This window comes from Cyprinodon tularosa, unplaced genomic scaffold (assembly GCF_016077235.1).
Source record: "Cyprinodon tularosa strain WSP-4 unplaced genomic scaffold, ASM1607723v1 ctg165, whole genome shotgun sequence".
NCBI lineage: Eukaryota > Metazoa > Chordata > Actinopteri > Cyprinodontiformes > Cyprinodontidae > Cyprinodon > Cyprinodon tularosa.
In genome coordinates this window covers 1,663,916-1,684,969 of record NW_024038483.1, presented here as the reverse complement: position 1 = coordinate 1,684,969, position 21,054 = coordinate 1,663,916, and the positions used below count along the sequence as shown (strand labels likewise).

At 38.1% G+C, this 21,054-nt stretch overlaps 1 protein-coding gene across 1 annotated transcript; it reads right to left on the bottom strand.

Annotated features, from left to right (window-relative positions):
- Positions 1-14,331: 14,331 nt before the first annotated feature.
- Positions 14,332-20,499, bottom strand: dhrs3b (dehydrogenase/reductase (SDR family) member 3b). The gene is made up of 6 exons (XM_038280891.1): positions 19,820-20,499; positions 16,056-16,199; positions 15,795-15,914; positions 15,129-15,367; positions 14,891-15,016; positions 14,332-14,774 (listed from the first exon to the last, which is right to left on the bottom strand). The coding sequence occupies exons 1-6, from the start codon at positions 20,012-20,014 to the stop codon at positions 14,690-14,692; spliced, it is 909 nt and encodes a 302-aa protein (XP_038136819.1). The 5' UTR covers positions 20,015-20,499; the 3' UTR covers positions 14,332-14,689.
- Between the last annotated feature and the right edge of the window lie 555 nt (positions 20,500-21,054).

The following is a 21,054-nucleotide window of genomic DNA, read 5'->3' as shown; positions in this document are numbered from 1 at the left end:
TGTTTAGGACCATGCAAATATACACATCTTAATATGTTGTGGGTTTTATAATGCAATATTCAGCTGTTCTCTCTATATTATTTTAATTTTTGCTGTTTTTAGTGTCATGGTTTTGGTTCTGTTTAAGTTTTCTTTTTTAGTTTTATTGGTTTCATTTCCATGGTGAGTTTACTGGTTGTATTTGAGCTCTTATGTATTTCTGGTTCTTGCTCCCTTCTAGATTCTTCTGTCACCACCTGCTCCCAACTTGCTAATTAGTCCTCACATTTTTTCGGCCTTACATACACTATATTGCCAAAAGTATTTGCTCACCTGCCTTGACTCACATATGAGCTTAAGTGACATCCCGTTCCTAATCCATAGGGTTCAATATGACGTCGGTCCACCCTTTGCAGCTAGAACAGCTTCAACTCTTCTGGGAAGGCTGTCCACAAGGTTTAGGAGTGTGTTTATGGGAATTTTTGACCATTCTTCCAGAAGCGCATTTGTGAGGTCGCACACTGATGTTGGACGAGAAGGCCTGGCTCTCAGTCTCCGCTCTAATTCATCCCAAAGGTGTTCTATCGGGTTGAGGTCAGGACTCTGTGCAGGCCAGTCAAGTTCATCCACACCAGACTCTGTCATCCATGTCTTTATGGACCTTGCTTTGTGCACTGGTGCACAGTCATGTTGGAAGAGGAAGGGGCCAGCTCCAAACTGTTCCCACAAAGTTGGGAGCATGGAATTGTCCAAAATGTCTTGGTATGCTGAAGCATTCAGAGTTCCTTTCACTGGAACTAAGGGGCCAAGCCCAGCTCCTGAAAAACAACCCCACACCATAATCCCCCCTCCACCAAACTTTACACTTGGCACAATGCAGTCAGACAAGTACCGTTCTCCTGGCAACCGCCAAACCCAGACCCGTCCATCAGATTGCCAGATGGAGAAGCGCGATTCGTCACTCCAGAGAACGCGTCTCCACTGCTCTAGAGTCCAGTGGCGGCGTGCTTTACACCACCGCATCCGACGCTTTGCATTGCACTTGGTGATGTATGGCTTGGATGCAGCTGCTCGACCATGGAAACCCATTCCATGAAGCTCTCTGCGCACTGTTCTTGAGCTAATCTGAAGGCCACATGAAGTTTGGAGGTCTGTAGTGATTGACTCTGCAGAAAGTTGGCGACCTCTTCGCACTATGCGCGTCAGCATCCGCTGACCCCGCTCCGTCAGTTTACGTGGCCTACCACTTCGTGGCTGAGTTGCTGTCGTTCCCAAACACTTCCATTTTCTTATAATACAGCTGACAGTTGACTGTGGAATATTTAGGAGCGAGGAAATTTCACGACTGGATTTGTTGCACAGGTGGCATCCTATCACAGTTCCACGCTGGAATTCACTGAGCTCCTGAGAGCGACCCATTCTTTCACAAATGTTTGTAAAAACAGTCTGCATGCCTAGGTGCTTGAATTTATACACCTGTGGCCATGGAAGTGATTGGAACACCTGATTCCAATAATTTGGATGGGTGAGCAAATACTTTTGGCAATATAGTGTATGTACACCTCCTGTTCTGTCACTGTTTGCTGGTTCCTTATCATTTCTTTACCCTCATGTGTTTTCCCTGACATCTCATGGATTTTGTTTTTTTCTGGATTTTGCTTTGGACTTTGCTTCTGCTTCCTTTGGGTCAACACCACATCTGCAAGGAACCACCTCAGCTTTCATCTCTGCATTTGGGTCCTTCAAACCTCCACTCAACCTGACATGTAATCCTAATAGATGGCCATTTTCCCAATTTGAATTTTCATGTGTGTGTGTGCCCACATAATGATGTCCTTAAGGCCAAAAGCTGTCTGGATTCAACACAGCAATCCCTCTTCCTACCCTGGAAAGAGTTCTGTTGATCCCATTGTTGATCCCACAAAAGCTGAAGATATAGGAGCTAGAAACAGAAGGTAGGAGCTGGAGTTTGAGATATTCAGATAAGGCTTACGATAAATGAGCTTGAAGTTGTATTTACCCCATTACCATTTATCCTGGCCTGCAGCCACAGAAAAAATGGAGTACAGCACCTATTGCCACGGTCCTTAATTTCTTTTCACTGAATATTATATGCAACACTGCAACATGAAAATAACCAGTTTTACCTACATTTACCCTAAAACAGTTTGTAAATAGAAATATTAAACTTTGTGTTTTACATCAATTACTTGTCTCAAACCAGTTATGTCATTGAATGCATTTTTCTAACTATTGCTTCCTCCCTTTTTAAAAAGTTAATGTCAGGATTGATGATGTTTTACTGGAAACTATGCTATCTGTGTGTCATGAAGAGTTTATCCACAATAGAAACCTGCTTCCCAAGCTGATAAAGATGTTGAAGTGTTTGAGTATTTAAATAGATTTTGTCTGCTTTGGCAGGTCTACAGGGACTGTCTCCTCAAGATGCCAGTAAACAGTTTCTGTCTTTTTGAAAACAGGGTGATGGAAAAAGAAATACTAAGAATGGAAAGCAGGAGAGGCTGAGTGGAAAAAAACACATGATGAAGGAAGAGACTGAAGAAAATTAAGGGGGAGGGCAGAATAGAGAGGTGAAGCAGGGTACAAGGGAAGCAGATAGGGGATAAGGGAAGGATGGGAGAATGGGTGGTAGTGGGAGGAGGGAGTTGCAGTGCGTGAGTAGAAGACCTCCCTGTGAACTGTGCAGTCGCGAGCCGGGTCATTGGGGCGAGGTTGTCAGAGCGTGCCTGAAACAGTACACCCAGGGGTTCAGCCAGAGTTCACACACTCAGTGTACAAGATCCATGTCCCTCAGTCAGTGCTCGCCTGCCCTACACCGTCATACACAGAGAAACACGTAAAAAATATGTTATAAGAAGGGTCGATGGAAAAGTAAAAATAAAAAGCAATAAATAGATGCAGTCACTAAGGATAAAACTTAGATAAACCGACAATCTTAAACAAGGACGTTAAATGAATATTATTGGATCATATAATCTGCTCTTGCACTATACAAACTAGTTTTTTTTCACCCAATATTATCCAATGACAAACTAGGGGAGATTTTGAATGTTGATGTCATCAGTTGACAAAAGAAAAACTAGCTACAGTCAGGTTGTAACTCATTGACAAAAATCTGTAATTTCTGTTCATTTCTGGTTTAAATAGGGGAGGCCACGAAGCCAGAAAGCTCTTCTCTGTGACTGAGCTTTTTGTGGGAAAGCTGTCTGCTTTACTGCTATTGAAAACTGGTTGGCCCATTGTCAAACCAAGAGCTTGACCTGGTGTTGAACCCAATTGTCAAACTTGCAGTGTTGTGTGGGACCTTGGTGGGGGAGGAGAGGCACCAGAGTGCGGTTTAGTTGACTGGGGCAAGTGTTTGTCATCTTTGTAGTACCTCAAAGAGTTGTAGATATTGATTTCTTCTCTTCAACGTGTGCATTAAGAGTACTGGAAAAGCACATTTTTTCATCAAGTTTCAGTTTCATCTGTTTTCCATATAACATTTGTTGGAATTTCGACCTGAAATTCAAACTCTCAGATTACACCAAAGACTTTGTAGAAATGTGGTGATCATCCCAATCTGTCTTCCACTTCTCATGCTGGGGATAACAGCCTCTTGTGTCTGAAAAAGACTTGACAGACAGCCCCAGCTGTGGCAGTTAGGTGCCAGAGCACCACGCCTTCTTAAAGGAAGGCAGACAAGACTAAAACCCAGAACAATTCAGTCTTTGCAGATCTACTGGAAAATATCAGCTGCATCCAAATGACCTTTAGCTGTAGATATAAGCCAGATGTGGAGAATTCCTCGGCCCAGTTCACTCTAAGTCCAGTCTGGCTCATCCAAGCCCGGCAGCAGAGCAGTGGCAGGAAAGGGGGAGTGTAGTTCTGATCATCCCGTTATACAAAACCTGGTCTAATCAAGCAGCAGACATATGTTTCTTCTTGTTCTTTCTCCTTATATGGTACAAGAGAAGCAATGAAAGGATCAGAAAAAATGCTGCTTCAGGGTTTGGGACAATTGAAAACAGGTTGTCATGCAGTTTTACTTTGTTAGAATACTTCAGAATAAACATAATCAAGAAATGTCTTTAGAGAAGTTTATATATATATATATATATATATATATATATATATATATATATATATATATATATATATATATATATATATATATATATATATATATATATATATATATATTATTGATGTCCATTAGTGATTATGAAAAAAACATTTTAAAACCTGATGAAGCCCAGATTCCCCTATTACAATTAGTGGTGCTATAAGCAGAATAGCTCAGTACAGTATTTGATCAATTTCAACTTGGTGACTGTCTGAGGGGAGAAGGATAACAGAAAACAAATATGTGATACAATAATTCATTAAGGACAATGGTTATTTTTCCGAAGCATGTCCATTTTTTTAAGACCTACTATTGTGCAGGATGGCTCACCAAAAGGCCATTATAATATCATTTAAGGTCATCAATGCTCCAAACCTGACATGCTCAGAGGGATCTGGTGGAAGAATTATTTGTCCAATTGCAGGCTAATTACAGCAGGCTGTGCAACCACCCCCCGCATTCCCACCTAACCTTTCACCTCTGAAGTGTTGAGAAGGCAATTATTATTCTTGGCTTCTGTGTGACAGGCACAAATACAATCTGGCTGTCTCCTACCTTACCACTTCTCATTTTTCTTACTCTGTCTTGGACTCTCTTGGGTTTTCAAGGCACTTAGAAAACGCACAAGTGCATTATAAACACACAAACCCATTCTTTGGTTTGGTGACAAAAAGGAAAACAACTTCTAATTTTTGTTTTTTTGGGATCCTTATTTATTACGGATATAGACTTAGAAAAATGTTTGTTGTTTTTTTATGTGTATGGGTTAAAAATATTCTGCAGAAGTTGCTCTTTACATGCACTTTTCAAAGTGGCAAATAACCATTTGTTTTCTTGTTGTCTGATAGTAAATCCAGCTCATGTTTTCCTGTTTTGGAACAGTCAGTTTTTCTAAATGTCTGAATGATATGTTTTTCTAGATAATTCTACAGTATTTTTCATAGATTCAGAAAACAAACATTATTAACATTACCATGCCTTTACACAAATTAGGAAAGCTGATAGCCCATATTCAGGTTAAACAGAAGGACACCAGTAAATGTATTTAATGCTGTGAATCCCGCGTACTCCTTACTTATGTAGCATCATGGAATCATCTAAAGAACTCAGACAAGATATTAGGAAGAGAATAGTTGAGCTCCACCAGTTTCGTAGCCTATCCAGCCATACAGATATGACGTATATAAAGTGTATCAGTCCGGTAAAGAGCTGGTAGAGCTTGATTTCAAAGGCGGAATTAACAGGGAATGATGTACTTCACATAAATTGAATCACAACCATTAAGCATTATGTGGAACTTTTTAAGCAACATCCCAAGATATTTGTAGGAATTTAAAGCATGAGAACAAATAGATTTTTCAAATGGCAATTTCCAAAATAATGTAGCCAACTTAGTCACAAAATGGGGTAAAAAAAAAAAGTCAGCGTCTCGCCGCGAATATTACAAAGGCGAATATTTAGATGCTGTGTGTAAAGAAAACTGCCTACAAACCCGACACAGATACACCTGTTCTATCTGAAGGAATGTGGCAGACTACCATCAAGCTGTTATGAGAAGCTCATAGAAGGATAACCAAACTGTCTTACCTAAATCGTTCTGTTTAAAGGAAAATATTCGAAATACTAAGAAAAAGTATGTAAACTAGTGTATTTCAAGACATTTCTGGAGATTTCTTTTTTTTATGGATTAGGTATTTAGCAAGGAAAAGTAATTGTAATAATACAAACTAAACTTGAAACAGCAAAACAATAGTCTGATTAATCTATAATTGTAAACAATTTATGCAGTTAGTTATCTGGTTTAAGTTTATAATCTAGAGCTGCTGTTTATTTTAATCTCCATATATTTATGCTACCACCCCATGTTTATGTCTGCAGATAAAAACAGATAAGAAGGACAAGACATGGGGGGAAAAGGTCTGCAATATGTGGACAACTTTTCTGTCTCTTAATGTTAAAGAATGAGTTACACTCTAAATATGATTTTCTTTTACCAGCATAAATAAACGGCTGCAGACTCACTTATTGTTCTTCTTCACAAGCCGAATCCTCTTTGCTAAACCTATAGTTACAGCCCTGTAGAGAAATGCTTTTATCCTGACGCACACTCTGTGTTTGGTCTGTTTCCATTTAGCTAAGTTCAGGTGTAGTTCATAGAAGCAGCAAGAGCTGATCACATGACTTGCATGAAGGTCTTTGTGTAATATTGCTCTATAATGGATTGAGGGCTTTTTAGCTCAACAAATTCAAAATTAGTTCCTCAAATATTGTAATTAAACTACATGAATGTACTTCATACTTGTTTAAGTCCCGCAGTCAGTATTTTACCTTAATGGCTCCCAAAAGCAAAGCTCCAGGGAAATGGTTATCTAAGTTTTTGAAATCTGCTCAGATGTTCAGATTAGGAAGATAAAAGAACAGTGTCCTCTACCTGACCCATATCTGATTCACCTTAAATAAAGGGGCCTGCTGGTAGACACCAGATCAAAAAGTTCACACATATGAATGTTGTGTAATCTGTGTAGAGGACTGTAATAAATAAGTCTGGTTGAAGCTTTGCATCTGGGAACAACATTTTTCAGAGGAGCTCTCCTGACATGATGCCTGGTGGGCTTTATAAATATCCTGAGCCCGTCCGTGCAAAGTGAACTGTGTTTCACCCTCCCACACCCTTCCCCTTTGAGTGTTTGCCTTCTGCTCGCAGTGAAAAGGAGGCCTTACTTTGCTTTGTTTGTCCCTCAGCTTCTACCTCCCACTTTCTCCCTGTTAACTGACAGTGTTCAAAAGCAGAACACTGGAAACCACATGTGAAACAGAGACTGGTGGTTTCACATTAGAGGTTCCCATCTCCCAGGCATATTCTTATGTTCCATAAGCTGTCAGGAAAACATACAAATACTGTAAAATGCTTCTTCTCTGCTTCTCCTTCCTCCATTTTTTATGTCGCAGATAAACAAACAGAAACCCCACAGCATTTCTTGTTACAAATGAGCTTATAAAAAGTTGATTATCATTTTAAACGGGGAAAATCCTCCTGTTGGACCATCTGAACATTTCTGGGAAAGTTTTTATTTTGTTGTAAAAATGTTCTTTGATTGATCACTGTCGCTACAAGCATGCTTGGTGTGAGAGATTTCTGTTGATGAGTCGATGCAATCAGCTTCTTTTCTTTAGACAGAAAACTTTGAACCAATCAGACTATATGATCTGGTTGAATTGTCTCTGTATAGCTCCCTGAGATGACGTGTGTCATGAATTGGTGCTATACAAATAAACAGAATTGAAATAGAATTGAATTATCAGATTTTAACACAATTAAATGGGTATGTAAAGTATACATATTATTATGTATTATCCACTAGTACAGATATTAGACACTTGTACACATGGAAATAAGTTGAAGTAGCATGAAACCATAACAGGTATTTCAGACTACTACTTTGTTGAAAGAACAAATTTTTGATCATCTGAGCTTCAGATCCCACAACTGTGAAGACAGCAAATTTCTTTTTTTTCTTTTTTTTTTTTTTTGTTATAGACCAACACTAAGTAGTAAACAGTTATAAAGTACAAGGAATAGTATACATTTTCATACATTTCAGATTAATAACAAAAACAGAGCTTAACCCTTATTTTATCAAATGCCGTCAATATGATGCAGTGCAATTATCTGCCCTCAGAAGTCAATTAGCTGACAGAATCTATCTGTGTCCCTGTATAAAGCCACTTGTTCTGCAGAGGCTGGAGAGACTGTTTTAGACAACATCAACAAACAGCCTCATTAGTATATTTTACAGAGTACTGGTCAATCTATTATTTGACAAAATTGTGTATGAAAATTTGTCAAAAAATATTAAATCAGCTCATGGTAACCAAAGGATCTTCAGAAATCTTCGCAGCTCAGGGAATCTGTTCACAAGATAACCATGTTTTCATGCTTTCCACACTCGGCCTGTATATGGGAGAGCACCTCAAAGAAAATCATTGCTCAACCCATTTCCAGCTTACCAGATACCAGAATCTATGTAGGGGATACAGTGAGCATGTAAGCTTCACTGATCAGATGAGATCAGAGTTCCTGCATCGGCTTACATACAAAATGCCAAGTATGATCAAGAACTGACCAACATTCTGAATATGACAATCCCCCCATAGAAAAAAAACAAACATAAAGCGGTATCATGCTGTACCTGCTTTGCTGCAGCAGTTATAAGGAAGCTTGGAGTTTATTGAAAGATGAACAGAACTAAGTGTAAGCCAGTAATGGAAACTGAAATCAGTTAGAGTGGATTTTATACTTGCATAGTCACGATTGTTTGGATTTGTGTTTCAAAATTATATCTAAGGCATCACTCTAAACACTTGCCTAAACATACATTTATTAGGGCAATTTTTACAATATTATCGGCTCTAAACAATTTTTTTTTTACTGATCTTGTTTATTGTTATTAGCAACTATCTTGAAAACTGTAAAATTGAACAGATTCCCTCAAATATGTCAGAACCTTAATAAGTCCTTATAACCTACTGCGTCACATATCTAATCATTCATTCATGGAACTTAGCTTACTTGGGGTATTCATACGGTGTCCCTGAGTGTGTTTTGGAGGACTGACACCCTCTGAGTTTGTAGCTCCCTTTAACCTTTAACACTACTGTGTATAATAACTCTTACAGTTTGACAGGTCAACTGAGGCATCATGCCTGGCTCCTTGCTGTGGGTTAGAGCTGAGCCTTTTTATCATTGTACCTACTCAGTGATGGATGAACCCAAAAGCAAACCTGAGAGAGGGCAGAGGCATTGTTCAGAGAAAGCGGATAAGGTCTTGTAACAAATATTACTGAGCTGAACTCTGCTTCCTTGTTGTTGCCCCTTCCTACAGCCTCATTTAGATATCCATTTAAGGCTTTGTTCACAAAGCGCAGAGAGCTTATGGGGTTTATTGCAGGTAATAGTCTGCTTCTCACATATCTGATAGCTCTTGTTTGGAGCATTAAAGAAAAAAACAAAAGGACTTTTTCCCAGATTGTGTGAACATTTCATCAGAATGAGCAATATTTCCTCTATGTTGGATAAATGTAAATAAATATAGTAAATAAATATATTAAATTAGATTAGAGAACATGTAACAAAGCCATACTTTTAAAAAACACAGAGAGTTGAAAGCCATGTCAATGAGTTTGCAAGTGGACAGTATATGACATGAATAAGGACAGAATCTTGCACATACATTTGGCATCAGTGCAGAGCAAGTGAAATGGACTCCAGATTTAGGATTCCAAAATACATTTAATGGATCACTGCAGACTGACTCTCCAAGCCCAAGAGTTTGGATTACATGCTTGGACTGCATATAGGACAGAAAGAAAACATGCAGCCCTAGAGTGCAGAAGAGTATACTATTATGAAGTGTTAATAAATGTGCAATGTAGACTAATGATAACTGGTAAACATGAAATTTTAACCTATTTGCAATTCTTATTTAAAGTCATGAAGTTAAATGTACAATTTTCTGGTTTTTCACTCAAAGAGAATACAAATGAGTCGACATTTCGGAGGGGTGGGGGTGTGTTTCAGCAGTTATGGGTTCAGAGCCTGGATTCGTTCTACACACTTTGAGTACAGTCTCCAAATGAAAATTAATGGACACTTGGGAGTCACATATGTCGTCTCTTGTTATCCGGCTGCAAACCCACTAGCTCCACCTGCACTTGGTCAGTAACCCTGGAGCTGACAAGCTTCAAAAGGGATAAGACTTTCCAAGCCCCACTTTGATTTATTTTGTTTTTTGGCTAACCCTGAACTGAACCTGTCCCAGGAGATTTCCAGCCATTTTAGCCGTCCTTTTCCAGCATACGTGCACAACATGCCTCCTCGACCTAGATCCATGCTGTTTCTCCCACTGCTTTCGCAACAGCCCAAGGAGAGAATGAGAAACAGGCCCCATGAAGGAGGCTCAGATTCACTCTCAGCAATGCTTCTCCCCCCCATTCCCCTCTCATCCAAGCCTGTGTGGGTTACCTTCTGATCACTATAAGCAGCCTTATCGTGAGCACACAGGAGGGCATTTATGGTTCACCAGGATTCAAATGAATGTTTATGAGCCTTGTCTGGCAGCCAAAGGCCAAGCACTATCCCAGCATTTAAAACCACTCTGTGACTTGTGCTCAGATATGGGGTGTCTGTGTGATTGATTCTGTGGTCACCGTTCCCTTTCTGTTTTTCTCACTGGAGGTTCAACTTTTGCTGTAAAATATTGTATATTCTGCAGAGCCAAAGAATGGAACAGAAATTCATCTAACATCAGCGTCACCTGCAATAGTGTCAGACTCCAACAATCAGCATCTGTAATACCACAGTCACACCATTTATTTAATTTTCAGAGTATTTGTTTCCCATTAAATGACATAGGAAGTAGCAAGAATGTGTGATGAATCAGCCCAAAGCTCTACCATGGTGCTGTTTCGGTAACACAATAACAAATGAGTCACTGTGTCAGGAAATAGTAAAAATATCAAGTTAAGAAGAAATTCTTTTTGAAAACTTTATGGTAGCATGGTGCCATGATGTCTACCAGAAAAGTCACCAGATTATCTTAATTGAATGAATGTATTATCTAAATTCTGAAAACCTTTCTTATAGGTGTGAGTGTGTGAGCATGATTGTTTGTACTGTGTTTCTCTATGTCACATTATGTTGGACTAGCAACCTATCCAGGTTCAACCCTGCCTTTCGACCAAAGAGTTATAGGAACCATTGCCCCATAGTTCTGATGGAGAAGCAGATATAGATGACTAGATGGATTGAATCCTATCTAATCAAACTACAACAAGAAGCTTTAATTAAGTTTTACTTGGACCATTTGTTACAGCTTAAAAATATTTCTTTAGAACAAAATAATGAAGTTTAAGGAAAATAATATTATTTTAAATTTGATTTCTAAATGTGAATCTAGTGCAACCCATTACATTCAAAGGTCACCTAGTTAGTAAATTCTTCTCAGCTTAATTAGAGCTGTTTTGGTCTTGAAGCTTTGTTAAGATCTTCAGTAAACAAATAGCATTATGAAGAACAATAAGCAGACAACACTTGTAATGGATTAAAGTAAGAATGGATTTTAAACAGGGTAAGGTTACAAAAACGAAATCCAACCAAGTTTTAAATATCGGAACGACCAATGTTGGATTTATATTTCAAACACGGTGCATGAAACAAATGGAAACCAGCCAAATAATGGCTTCCTAAAGGCCAGGTAAGAATGTAAGAAGTCAAGGAAGCAGCTAAACAGTTGTATGGTAACTTGGGTTAACGGTACAGATCCACAGCTCATATAGTGGACACTTTTGACAGGAAAACTATGAGTCATTATCTTAATCAATTTGACCTCATTAGTCACAGTATTGCTGAGTTGTTAAAATAAAGCCATAAGAGGTCCTGCTCTTATTTTGCCAAAACCAACATAGGGGGCAAATCTCTGGCCTAATGAGACCAAAATAAAATATTTTGTCCATATGACCCTGTGAGGGATAAAATACTAAAACCCTCAATACACGTTAACAAAATGAAAAATGGTGGTGGGAGTGACATTCTGCTCAGATGTTTTCTAACAAGACAAGAGGGATGGTCAGTAATAATGGGAAGAAGAATGACTCTAAAAACAGAGCAGAAATCCCATTAGAGACTAGAAAAGACTTGAGACTGATCGAGAGGTTTGCCTTCCAACAGGACAATTACTCACACTGCAAAAAATCTAAATCTAGATAAGTCATTTTTTCTTAAAATAAGTGCATTTGTTCTTGAACGATGAGGTAAAAAAGACATTTTGCCAATGGAACAAGACAATTTGCACTTAAAATAAGAAAACACAATTGCATTGTCTTATTTCAAGTGCATATTATCTAATTATCTTATTTTAAGAGTAAAATTACTCATTCCATTGGCAAACTATCTCATTTGCCTGCTCAAAGTAAGGGTGAATACACTCAATTTAAGAATTTTTTTACTTATTTCTAGATCGTTTTTGCAGTGCATTTAATGTAATATAATAGACATATCAAAGTCCACACCGACTTTTGACTGATAATCTGAAGGACAACATATCAACCTAAGTTTACAGGGGCTTTGCACCAATTCTGATACTGATGTATTTCTCAAAGAAGAATGGTTAAAATGTCCCTCTATAATGCTAGCATACATAAACCCAAAGAGACCTACAGCTAATAAATGCAGCCCACAGAGGATGTAAAATATTTTATCCAAACATTTGAAAGGTATTACTTGTTAAAAAAAAAAAATCTACTGCAAAATCTGCACTATTACGTGCATTAGCTATGTTTCTCACATGAAAATCAGCCCCCAAATATATTGACATTTGTGACTGTAATGCAACAAATTATGAAAAATTTAAATTGTATAAATACTTTTGGTAAGGTATTTATATCTAAGACAAATCCTGTTGATGGTTCTTAGTGATATGATATACGGTGCATGTAACATGCACATAACATAGCAGACTTATTTCCCTAGGGTGTGTAGTTTTGGATTGCTTATTCCCTTTTCTGTACACATCATGAAGATTTGAGACATTGAGAGAAAGTTTGTAATATAAAGAATTTACTTAACAATTGTGTAGCTTACTCTTACTACATCTGCAAAGCAAACCATCACCCCATCTTATCAAATATTAACGCAGTCATAGTGACTTTCTTTTAGTTTTGATGTAAAAACAAGCAAAGCATATAACTTTATTATGTCAACTTAACTCTCCTGTCTTGGATGGTGGTAATGTATTATAATGTATTACTTTACTATTTTATATCTGGTGCAATAAGACCTTCACAGTAAATATTTAATAAACAAATTGTCTCAGTTACTTAAATGTGGTTACTTTTATAATTGCATTTATAATGATTGCCAAGTAAGGTAAAGTAAGTGACATGAAATGTTGAGAAAGCAGAAAATAAATAAAACAAATTACCTCTGGGACTTTCCCCAAACATATCTACCAGGCCACAGTGAGGTGCTCGAGATGCTATTTTACCCCCCAATGGAGATTCATTAAGAAAGTAGTAAGACACAGAATGCTTCTCTCACACTACTGTCTTGCTGAGAGTCAGATAAAGTAATCAATATCACTTTCAGTAGTCAGATTATCTCCCTCTGGAAAAGGCCAGGTTATCAAATACTCCACCCACACAATGTTACAGTGAGCTAATTAGCTTCTCAGTTATAGGACAAACATGAGAGCAGTATTGATATTCACTTATAACCTCAGGCATGGAAGTTAATCAGCACGTTTACCAAAATGTCAAAGTATTCTTCTAACAGGCTGGAGTTGAGTTGTTTACTGGCTCCATATTTCACATAAGATATAATCATTGGCTGCAGTTTGAGGCCCTGTTGAGTCAATGCAGTGTTTAATATGAACTCCTTACAGCTCTATTTTTAACACTCCGATATTTATTCAGACAAAAGAGAGTTGATTCATTTTGAAAGTTTACCTTTCATGGCTTTTTCAATATTATTCAGGTTAAAAAACCCCACCTTATTCAACAAGGTGTTTTAAAGTGTTTTGCATGGTCAAATTGAATCTATCTTAACATTCTTTTTTCCTCGTGTTTGTACTAAAGCTTTTAAACATGCCCAGATTCATATGCAATAAAAAAAAGGGTCCACACATTGTTCCATTCTTCTTTAATATATGCCTCTAGGGGGTTTGTTTGATCTGCAAACACAGACGCACTGTATTTGCAGACGTCTTAACATTGTCTGAGTACAAGCCAAACTGGTTAAATTGAATTTGATATATTATCATCTTCCTCTTAAAAAAATAAAAATTCTTTTTAGGGGAATAATGAAAGCCTTATGATAACTGCTGGGTGCAATAACTTCTGCGCTCTCACTCCCTGTCCACATTAATCTAATTCTGTGCAAAACCATTTAACCAGATGTGGAGGACCAGATTGATCTGATTTGGGCTCATGATTTTTTATTGAGAATTAAATTACCATATAAACCTGCACTGTTTTCTGAAAGCTGAGAACAAACAAGAGTATGCTCCACACACCTCCCAAGAGCGCTTTTTATGGTTTTGACAAAATCTTTGACAGCCTCCTGCTTAGAATAAATTCAAATGCAATCACACTGAGATAGTCTTCCCCAGACATATAACACTGTATGTGTACCTGGTGTTCTGCCATTTTCATAATGATAGTAAAAGACAGAGTATTTCTAAAACTCAGTTTTATTACTTTGTTTTATTTAATACCCATTAAAAAGGACAAACAAATGTACAACAAATAATGTAAATGTGTTACAAAAACTGTTCCAGAATAACAGCTTTTACAGAACTATGCATGGCTTCTGCTTTACATATTGGCAAGCTTCCACGTGTACACAGTGGCAGGAGCTTCATGTAGTTATCCTTCACTTTTCTGTGAAAAATAGCACCCTTTTATGTTCCCTTAGTGTTCATCTTCAATTTTAAAAGAACTCATCCACCTTTGATTGCTATGAGGTCTATATTCCCTTCATTTCAACCCAGAAGTTTAAAAAGTCTCTCATGAGTTGTGTGCAATCCAGATTCATGTTCGTCCTTTGAATGTGTTCATGCAGGTATAACTTCCAGAGAACCTGTGGATTTCCTCAAGAGCAACTTGCGGCATAAAGCTAAAAAGTTCAAAAGGAAAGGGACAGCATGGTAAGTAAAAGGCATAAAGGTGCAAAAAATTATTAAGCATTGATCTGTTGAAAACAGTACAAAATATCAAAATAATAATTTTTACCTTTTTAGTATAACAAGAACACGCATTGTCCAAGGCAAGTAAAGGAATGCCTTGTTAGTCCTGACAGCAGCAACAGTTTTCTGGGCCACTACTTCAGGTTTGAGCGGTGGGAAGAGTTGGGGGAACCTATAAACGAATACATAGAGATTTGGAGATAAATTAAACATTCCCACAAAGATAAAGTAGAAAGTAGTATTTATTTGTTTGTATGGCTTTTTATTTTTAAATATCTACCAACCTAACTCTCATTCCCCGGAACATCTCTGTGTTAGTGTGGAAAGGAAGCACAGTGGTGCAGCTGACACCAGGACAGTCCAGCAGGCCGAGTGTTAGGCTCTCCATGAAGGCCAGTGATGAGGCTTTAGAAGTGCAGTAGTCTATGGCGCCTGGTATTGGGGACTGGGATAAGATTGAGTTGATGCACACAACATGGCCGTGTTGTAGCTCCAGCATTCGAGGCAGGAACGCTTTGGTTGTCTAAAACAATCAAAAGAGATAAGGGAAAAAGACAAATGAGAAAGGGAGGCCTAAAATTAACACTGAAATATATTTGTTAGAATAAAATAAAGAACATGTATAAGAGGACATTTTGCAGTGTTATTACATAATATTTCGCACTCCATTAAGCAGAGAACACAACTTTTTACCCTCATGATAAAATCCTTTCATTCATACAGAAAAAAAGCTAAATTGTTTTAAACCCTCTCTGATGTTTTAGACACTTAGATGTAATTTGGAAATTTTTCACTTAACCTGCCATAACAGCAGTCATGAGTGACAAGTCTGGGCATACCTTTGCATACACTTTCATGCTATAATCAAAACATAAAAATAAGGATAATCCACCAGAAGGAATTCCCCCTAGCCTTCAGGCAAACAGGCTTTGACTTGAAAAAATGCTTACCCAGAACTGTCCCAGTGTGTTGATATGCTGAGTTTTTAGAAGAGCGTCATCATCACTGTCCATCAGACCTTTTCCATGAACTACAGCTGCATTGTTTACTAATATAGTAACATCTCCAACCTTGGAAAAAAGCACAAGAGACCATACTCGTTAAAAAGGGGATTGAAATGCTGGTAAGCAAGAAGATATTTAAATTGGAGGGAATCAGCATTGCTTGTAGACAAAGTTTGTATGAGCTTTACAAAGATCAGAATTGTTTACCTTTTCTCTCACCACCTTGGCTTGTTTGTACACCTCATCCCGATTGGCCACATCACACACAAAGTAACAGCAATCTGATCCAGAGAGGGAGATTTCTTCAGCTGTCTTTTTTAAACACTTCTCTGTTCTTCCCCAAAGGATGACCTGAGAAGCAGCAACATTTTAAAAGTTAGAGACAAATGAAGGAAGATTCTGCAAAGAAATTGTGCAGAATAGAAACTAATTAAGAGTGCTTTACTTATCAATATTTATTACAATATTCTTTGACTGAACATGACATGTTTTATGCAACTTTCTTGGCAATATGACATGTTTCTCTTTTCATAAAGGGAACAAAGAGATCATTTTTACATCAGCAAATACTCTTCATACAAGATTAAAGGCTTAGAGGTTGCTGTGAATGAACTGTTTCTTCATCCAACCGAACACTAAATGAACACTGATCATTTGAGCAGGGAACATGGGGTTAGATGGGGATGGGAGGGAAGGGGACCCAGTGACTGGGCAATTAGATCTGTCAGTCTTTGGGGTCAGGGAAAGGTAATGAAATCACAGGGTCAGCTGTCCTCATCTCTCAAATACAAATTCTCAACGAGATTACATAGCCTGTTGGGGCAGATGAGCCTTGTCATTACTCGTAAGGGAGCCTGAAGAGAATGCATTTCTGAAAAGCTAGGAATGCCAGTGCTGGCTTTGGCTTGTTGTCCATGACCGTGTGGATAAGTCCACCATAAAATTATCTTTCATATTTAAGTTAGGGGATCTGTAGACAACATATCTGTCTCTTGGCCTGTGGTTCAGCATGCCATACCCTCATTGTTTCACCACTGTTTATGTCTAAACAACCATTTAGTCAGTTGGTATGAGGGGATTTCAGGGATTTTAAGATTTAAAACTGAAATATAACAATATAACATTTAAGACTGTATATCTGAGAATGCAGGTAAAAGTAGATCATTAGAGCAAACTGCACATACTGGAGGTCTGCTGGTGATAAAACCTGAGTCATTCCTTTTGGCTGTCTCCGCATGCTTAATCAGGAGAATTAATTTGTGAAGTCTGTGACTCAATGCAATAAAGCTCCTTGGGTCTCCTTTGATAAAATGTTATCAAGCATTATACAATAAAATTCACTGCATAGTATTATATCTAGAATAGCGTTGGAATGTATTTACTTTTCTTTATGGTTTGATTATAGATTCAGAATATAAGCTGCATCTGCAATTGCAATATAGCATTGTCATACATCTATGGAAAATTGTCAGAAAGAATAAGGGAATTCCTTGAATAGTTAAGGTGGTAAAAGGTGTTTAAAAAGAGAAATATCTCAAACAATGACATTTGGGAACAGCACAAATTGCAGCCTGCAATGTCCTCTTTAATTCCTATAATCACAACTGGTGGCAATCAGGGCTTTGCCTCCTTCTGAGAGTAGCTCAGGTTTTACTTTTTTTTTGTTTGCCTCATTTGCAAGCCAATTTAAGTAATCACTGAAGGAAAGCAAGTCTTTATAAATAATTGAAAGCTTTTAATAGGATTTGAGCCAGACAACATTGACAGGTCTCATTAAAAGTCAGTACTTAAAACTGTGTTCTCCTGTTAAAATGTTATTGAATCAATCAGGCTTATCACCCATCAAAACACGCAGAAGAGCAAACACACATTGGCCAAATTGCTAACTGGAAAGAAAACAGTTTTAATTGTCCTTGTAAATCCTGTGCTCCTTGGTGATAAACCTCTGATTGTTCTTACAAGGCATGTCTAACACGACTAAATGTCAACACACTGATCAAGTGAAAGCTTACTAATCAACAAATTGATGTTGCAGAGCTCATAAGAAATTCTTGACAGAGACAGAGCATGTCACTTGATACACACTGAGGCGCAGCTCTGTGTTTTGAGTTGCCTCAGCTGAATTACACTGATACTTTATCTCCCAAGTCTCAATGTATGGGTGGGTATGAACCCTCCTTTTCACACCCATTGTATGAGCCAGCAGAGAGGCGGCACACAGAGGGGGCAGCAGGAGTTCAGGAGGCAGTCGCCTGCCGCTGTCTAATTACTGCAGAGACAGCAAGGTCAGTTGCAGGGCAATACCCAGCTGGGAGTGGTGTGCTTCCCGCCTCAAGCACAACACAAGCACAACCACACAAACCTGTTGTCTGTGTATTGCTTTGGTTCACCTTCCAAGTGGAGATCTGTCTATTGTTTATTGTTGACAGGTCATTTCTTTAGTTGTTGGTTTAAGAAGAGGACATTTGTATAAAACTGTATTCTTTAAATGTGATAATCTTTTTTTTTGTCCACATACTCTATGCAAAAATGTTATTTTGCTTCATGGTTTAATAGTTTTCTTTGCAAGGATTTCCATACAGGCAGCATAAGATGACCTGTCTACCACTTTTATGCTGATAAATTCTGTCATTAACAATAATATTAACCCCTAACTCACAAGGAACTAAGCAAAAGCAAACTACAGAATTCTAAGTTCCAGTCACAATGAGAGAGCACAAAGTTTACAAGGTCAGCCGTATCAATAATTACCCTCCTATTTCCTCCTAACTGCTCTTTAACCAGTGATCAATTGTTATTCACATTACGAAAGGTGTTAGGGCCTCACACCTTAAAATAAATCAACAATGCACTGCTGAAAAGCATGTGACATCCTCTCTTCTTCTCAGGGATGTGGCACCAAAAGACACAATTGCTACTTCAGTGAACAATCTGCACTTTTTTCAAGATTATGAACTATGGGATAATAGGTGCACTTACGAAGCACTGCCCATGTCACATAGGCAGATCGCAGCTGTCAGCTTTCATTTAGCTGAAATTAAGAAAACTTTGTAATATTGTATTTTTGAATTGATTAAAAAATAATTATCCATTAGCACTACTCTATTAAATGGAGAATCTTATTTCTCTAGCATTTGGCTGTGTAATGTTCTTTTTCAAGATTGCCAGACAATGGTTAGTTAGCCTAATCTAATAGTATAAAAGAGTCAGCAGAGCATTTCAGATCCAAGCAGGAGTTCATTGTTTAGGCTGAGGGAGGTGAGGAGGTTTGGTTGAGATGGAGAGGATGGGGTTAATTCCTACTGAAAAATATTAATTTACAATAAACATGACCTTAAAAAGTTGATATCCAACTGTCCTTTCAAAGCCAGGTCACTGACATGAATATAATGGATTCTGATTACTTCAGCAATATTTGCAATGAGGAATGTGCTATAAAGTAAAACTTTCACATTCAAAAAGACATTATGACTTGCTCTTGGACTATTTTGACTCTTCTTTCAATTCATTCAGAATGCTTAACTTATAACTCAAAGGAGACAAATTGAGAATGCTTACAAAGCAATATTTTAATCAGCAAGAGCTGCATCACAAATGACTTTTTTCTTATTTTTTTTAAGGGTTCATCTTAGTTTTCCTATGACTTTATAAAAGAAACCCCATGAAAACATGCAATGCATGAAAACAATTCAATTCTGGATTTCATTAAAACAGTATGAAACCCTGTGTCTTCTGTAGAAATGCTGGCGGTATTTCTTTGCTGTTTGTTTTTTATATTCCAGCAGAAAGTCCTCTAAATATTAAGAAAGTAGCAAGCTACAGAGATCTGCTGGCAGGGAATGTCTAAAAATACTAGTTAAAATACAGAACTTCTATGCACAAGCCATCGCCGAATCCACTTTGCAAAAACAATCAATATGTTTCTCTGCAAAAGAAAATCAAACTATAACAAAGAAGTTATCTTACTCTACCTTTTTGGCTCCCTGCTTTGCAAACTCCTTGGCCAGGTGGCTCCCAATTCCTCGACCTCCACCGGTAATCAATACCACCTCCTTGCTTAAGTCCTTCTTGCTGCTTGGCAACAGCGACAGCAAACTTGCCCGAACTATGTGATAAAACATTTGGATCGGGAAGAGAAGCATGCGATATGCGATCTTCAGCTCCATCTCGGAAAGTGTCCCCCCCAAAAAAAACACCAGAGGAGTAATGCGCTGATTTGGAGACTTCTGCAATATTCTTATCTACAGCTTGAGAAAGTTTTTATATGAGAGATCCGCGGGGGAAATGTTAAAGAATAAAACCCAGAAGTGCGTTTGTTTTGGTCGCTTTGACATCCTCGAAGCCCATCAGGCTCTTGAAACGTCTGGGTAATCAGTCATTTCTACTTGTCAGCAGCCATCGAGTTGAGACTCAGACGCGTAAAAGACATCCAAGCGACGCAGTGTGTTGTGCGCTACTGAATCCGCCGCGCTCTTTGCTGTTGTGTTCCTGTCCTGTCCTGCTTTATATATCACCCCCTCTTCCTCTTCCAACTATTTTCACTAGTGGAAAAACCTGGATGAACTTAGAGGGGCGGATTGTAAGGGTATTAATCCTGATTGACATGTTAAGTGGGGATGAATATTTGGCTCTAGTGCCCGTTTGCCCTGACTGCTTGCGTATTTGCCTCCTCCCCACCCCCTTTATGTCTCTAAATCGGCGATCAACACCCTCCTTCCAATGGTAACCCCCGGTGCGTCCCAGGTGGGTGCTCAATCTGGTTAGGGAAAATTTCACTTCATAATCCTGCTGACCTGAATTTAACCTCATTGCATAAGAAACAGGAGAATAGAAGTGTTGCAATACGTTTCATGTAAGCAGCAGGACAACTCAAATAACACTATACTGGTGTGTAAATAAGCTGAAATGAGTTTAAGACAGTGACCCGAAAAATAGTTTGATAATTAAGCCATAAACCAACCAGCTGCCCCTAATTAATTGAGTAAAACAAATAAGTAAACAAATATTTGAAGTAGCTAAATGCAAAATAAACACAATTCCGATAAAGATTTGCAGGCAGTCAGACAGACAGACAGACAGACAGACAGACAGACAGATAGATAGATAGATAGATAGATAGATAGATACATAGATACATAGATAGATAGATAATATTATTCGACAAACAGTGTCTTGAAAAACAATAAGCAAACCCATACATGTCTGC

Excerpts from the sequence above, each read along its gene's own strand:
- dhrs3b (XM_038280891.1), bottom strand. The coding sequence starts at position 20,014 with ATGGAGCTGAAGATCGCATATCGCATGCTTCTCTTCCCGATCCAAATG. Across the intron at positions 15,368-15,794 it reads ACACACTGGGACAGTTCTGG|ACAACCAAAGCGTTCCTGCC; the intron begins GTAAGCATTTTT and ends TGATTGTTTTAG. Across the intron at positions 14,775-14,890 it reads GTTCTTGTTATACTAAAAAG|CTTTATGCCGCAAGTTGCTC; the intron begins GTAAAAATTATT and ends TGAACTTTTTAG.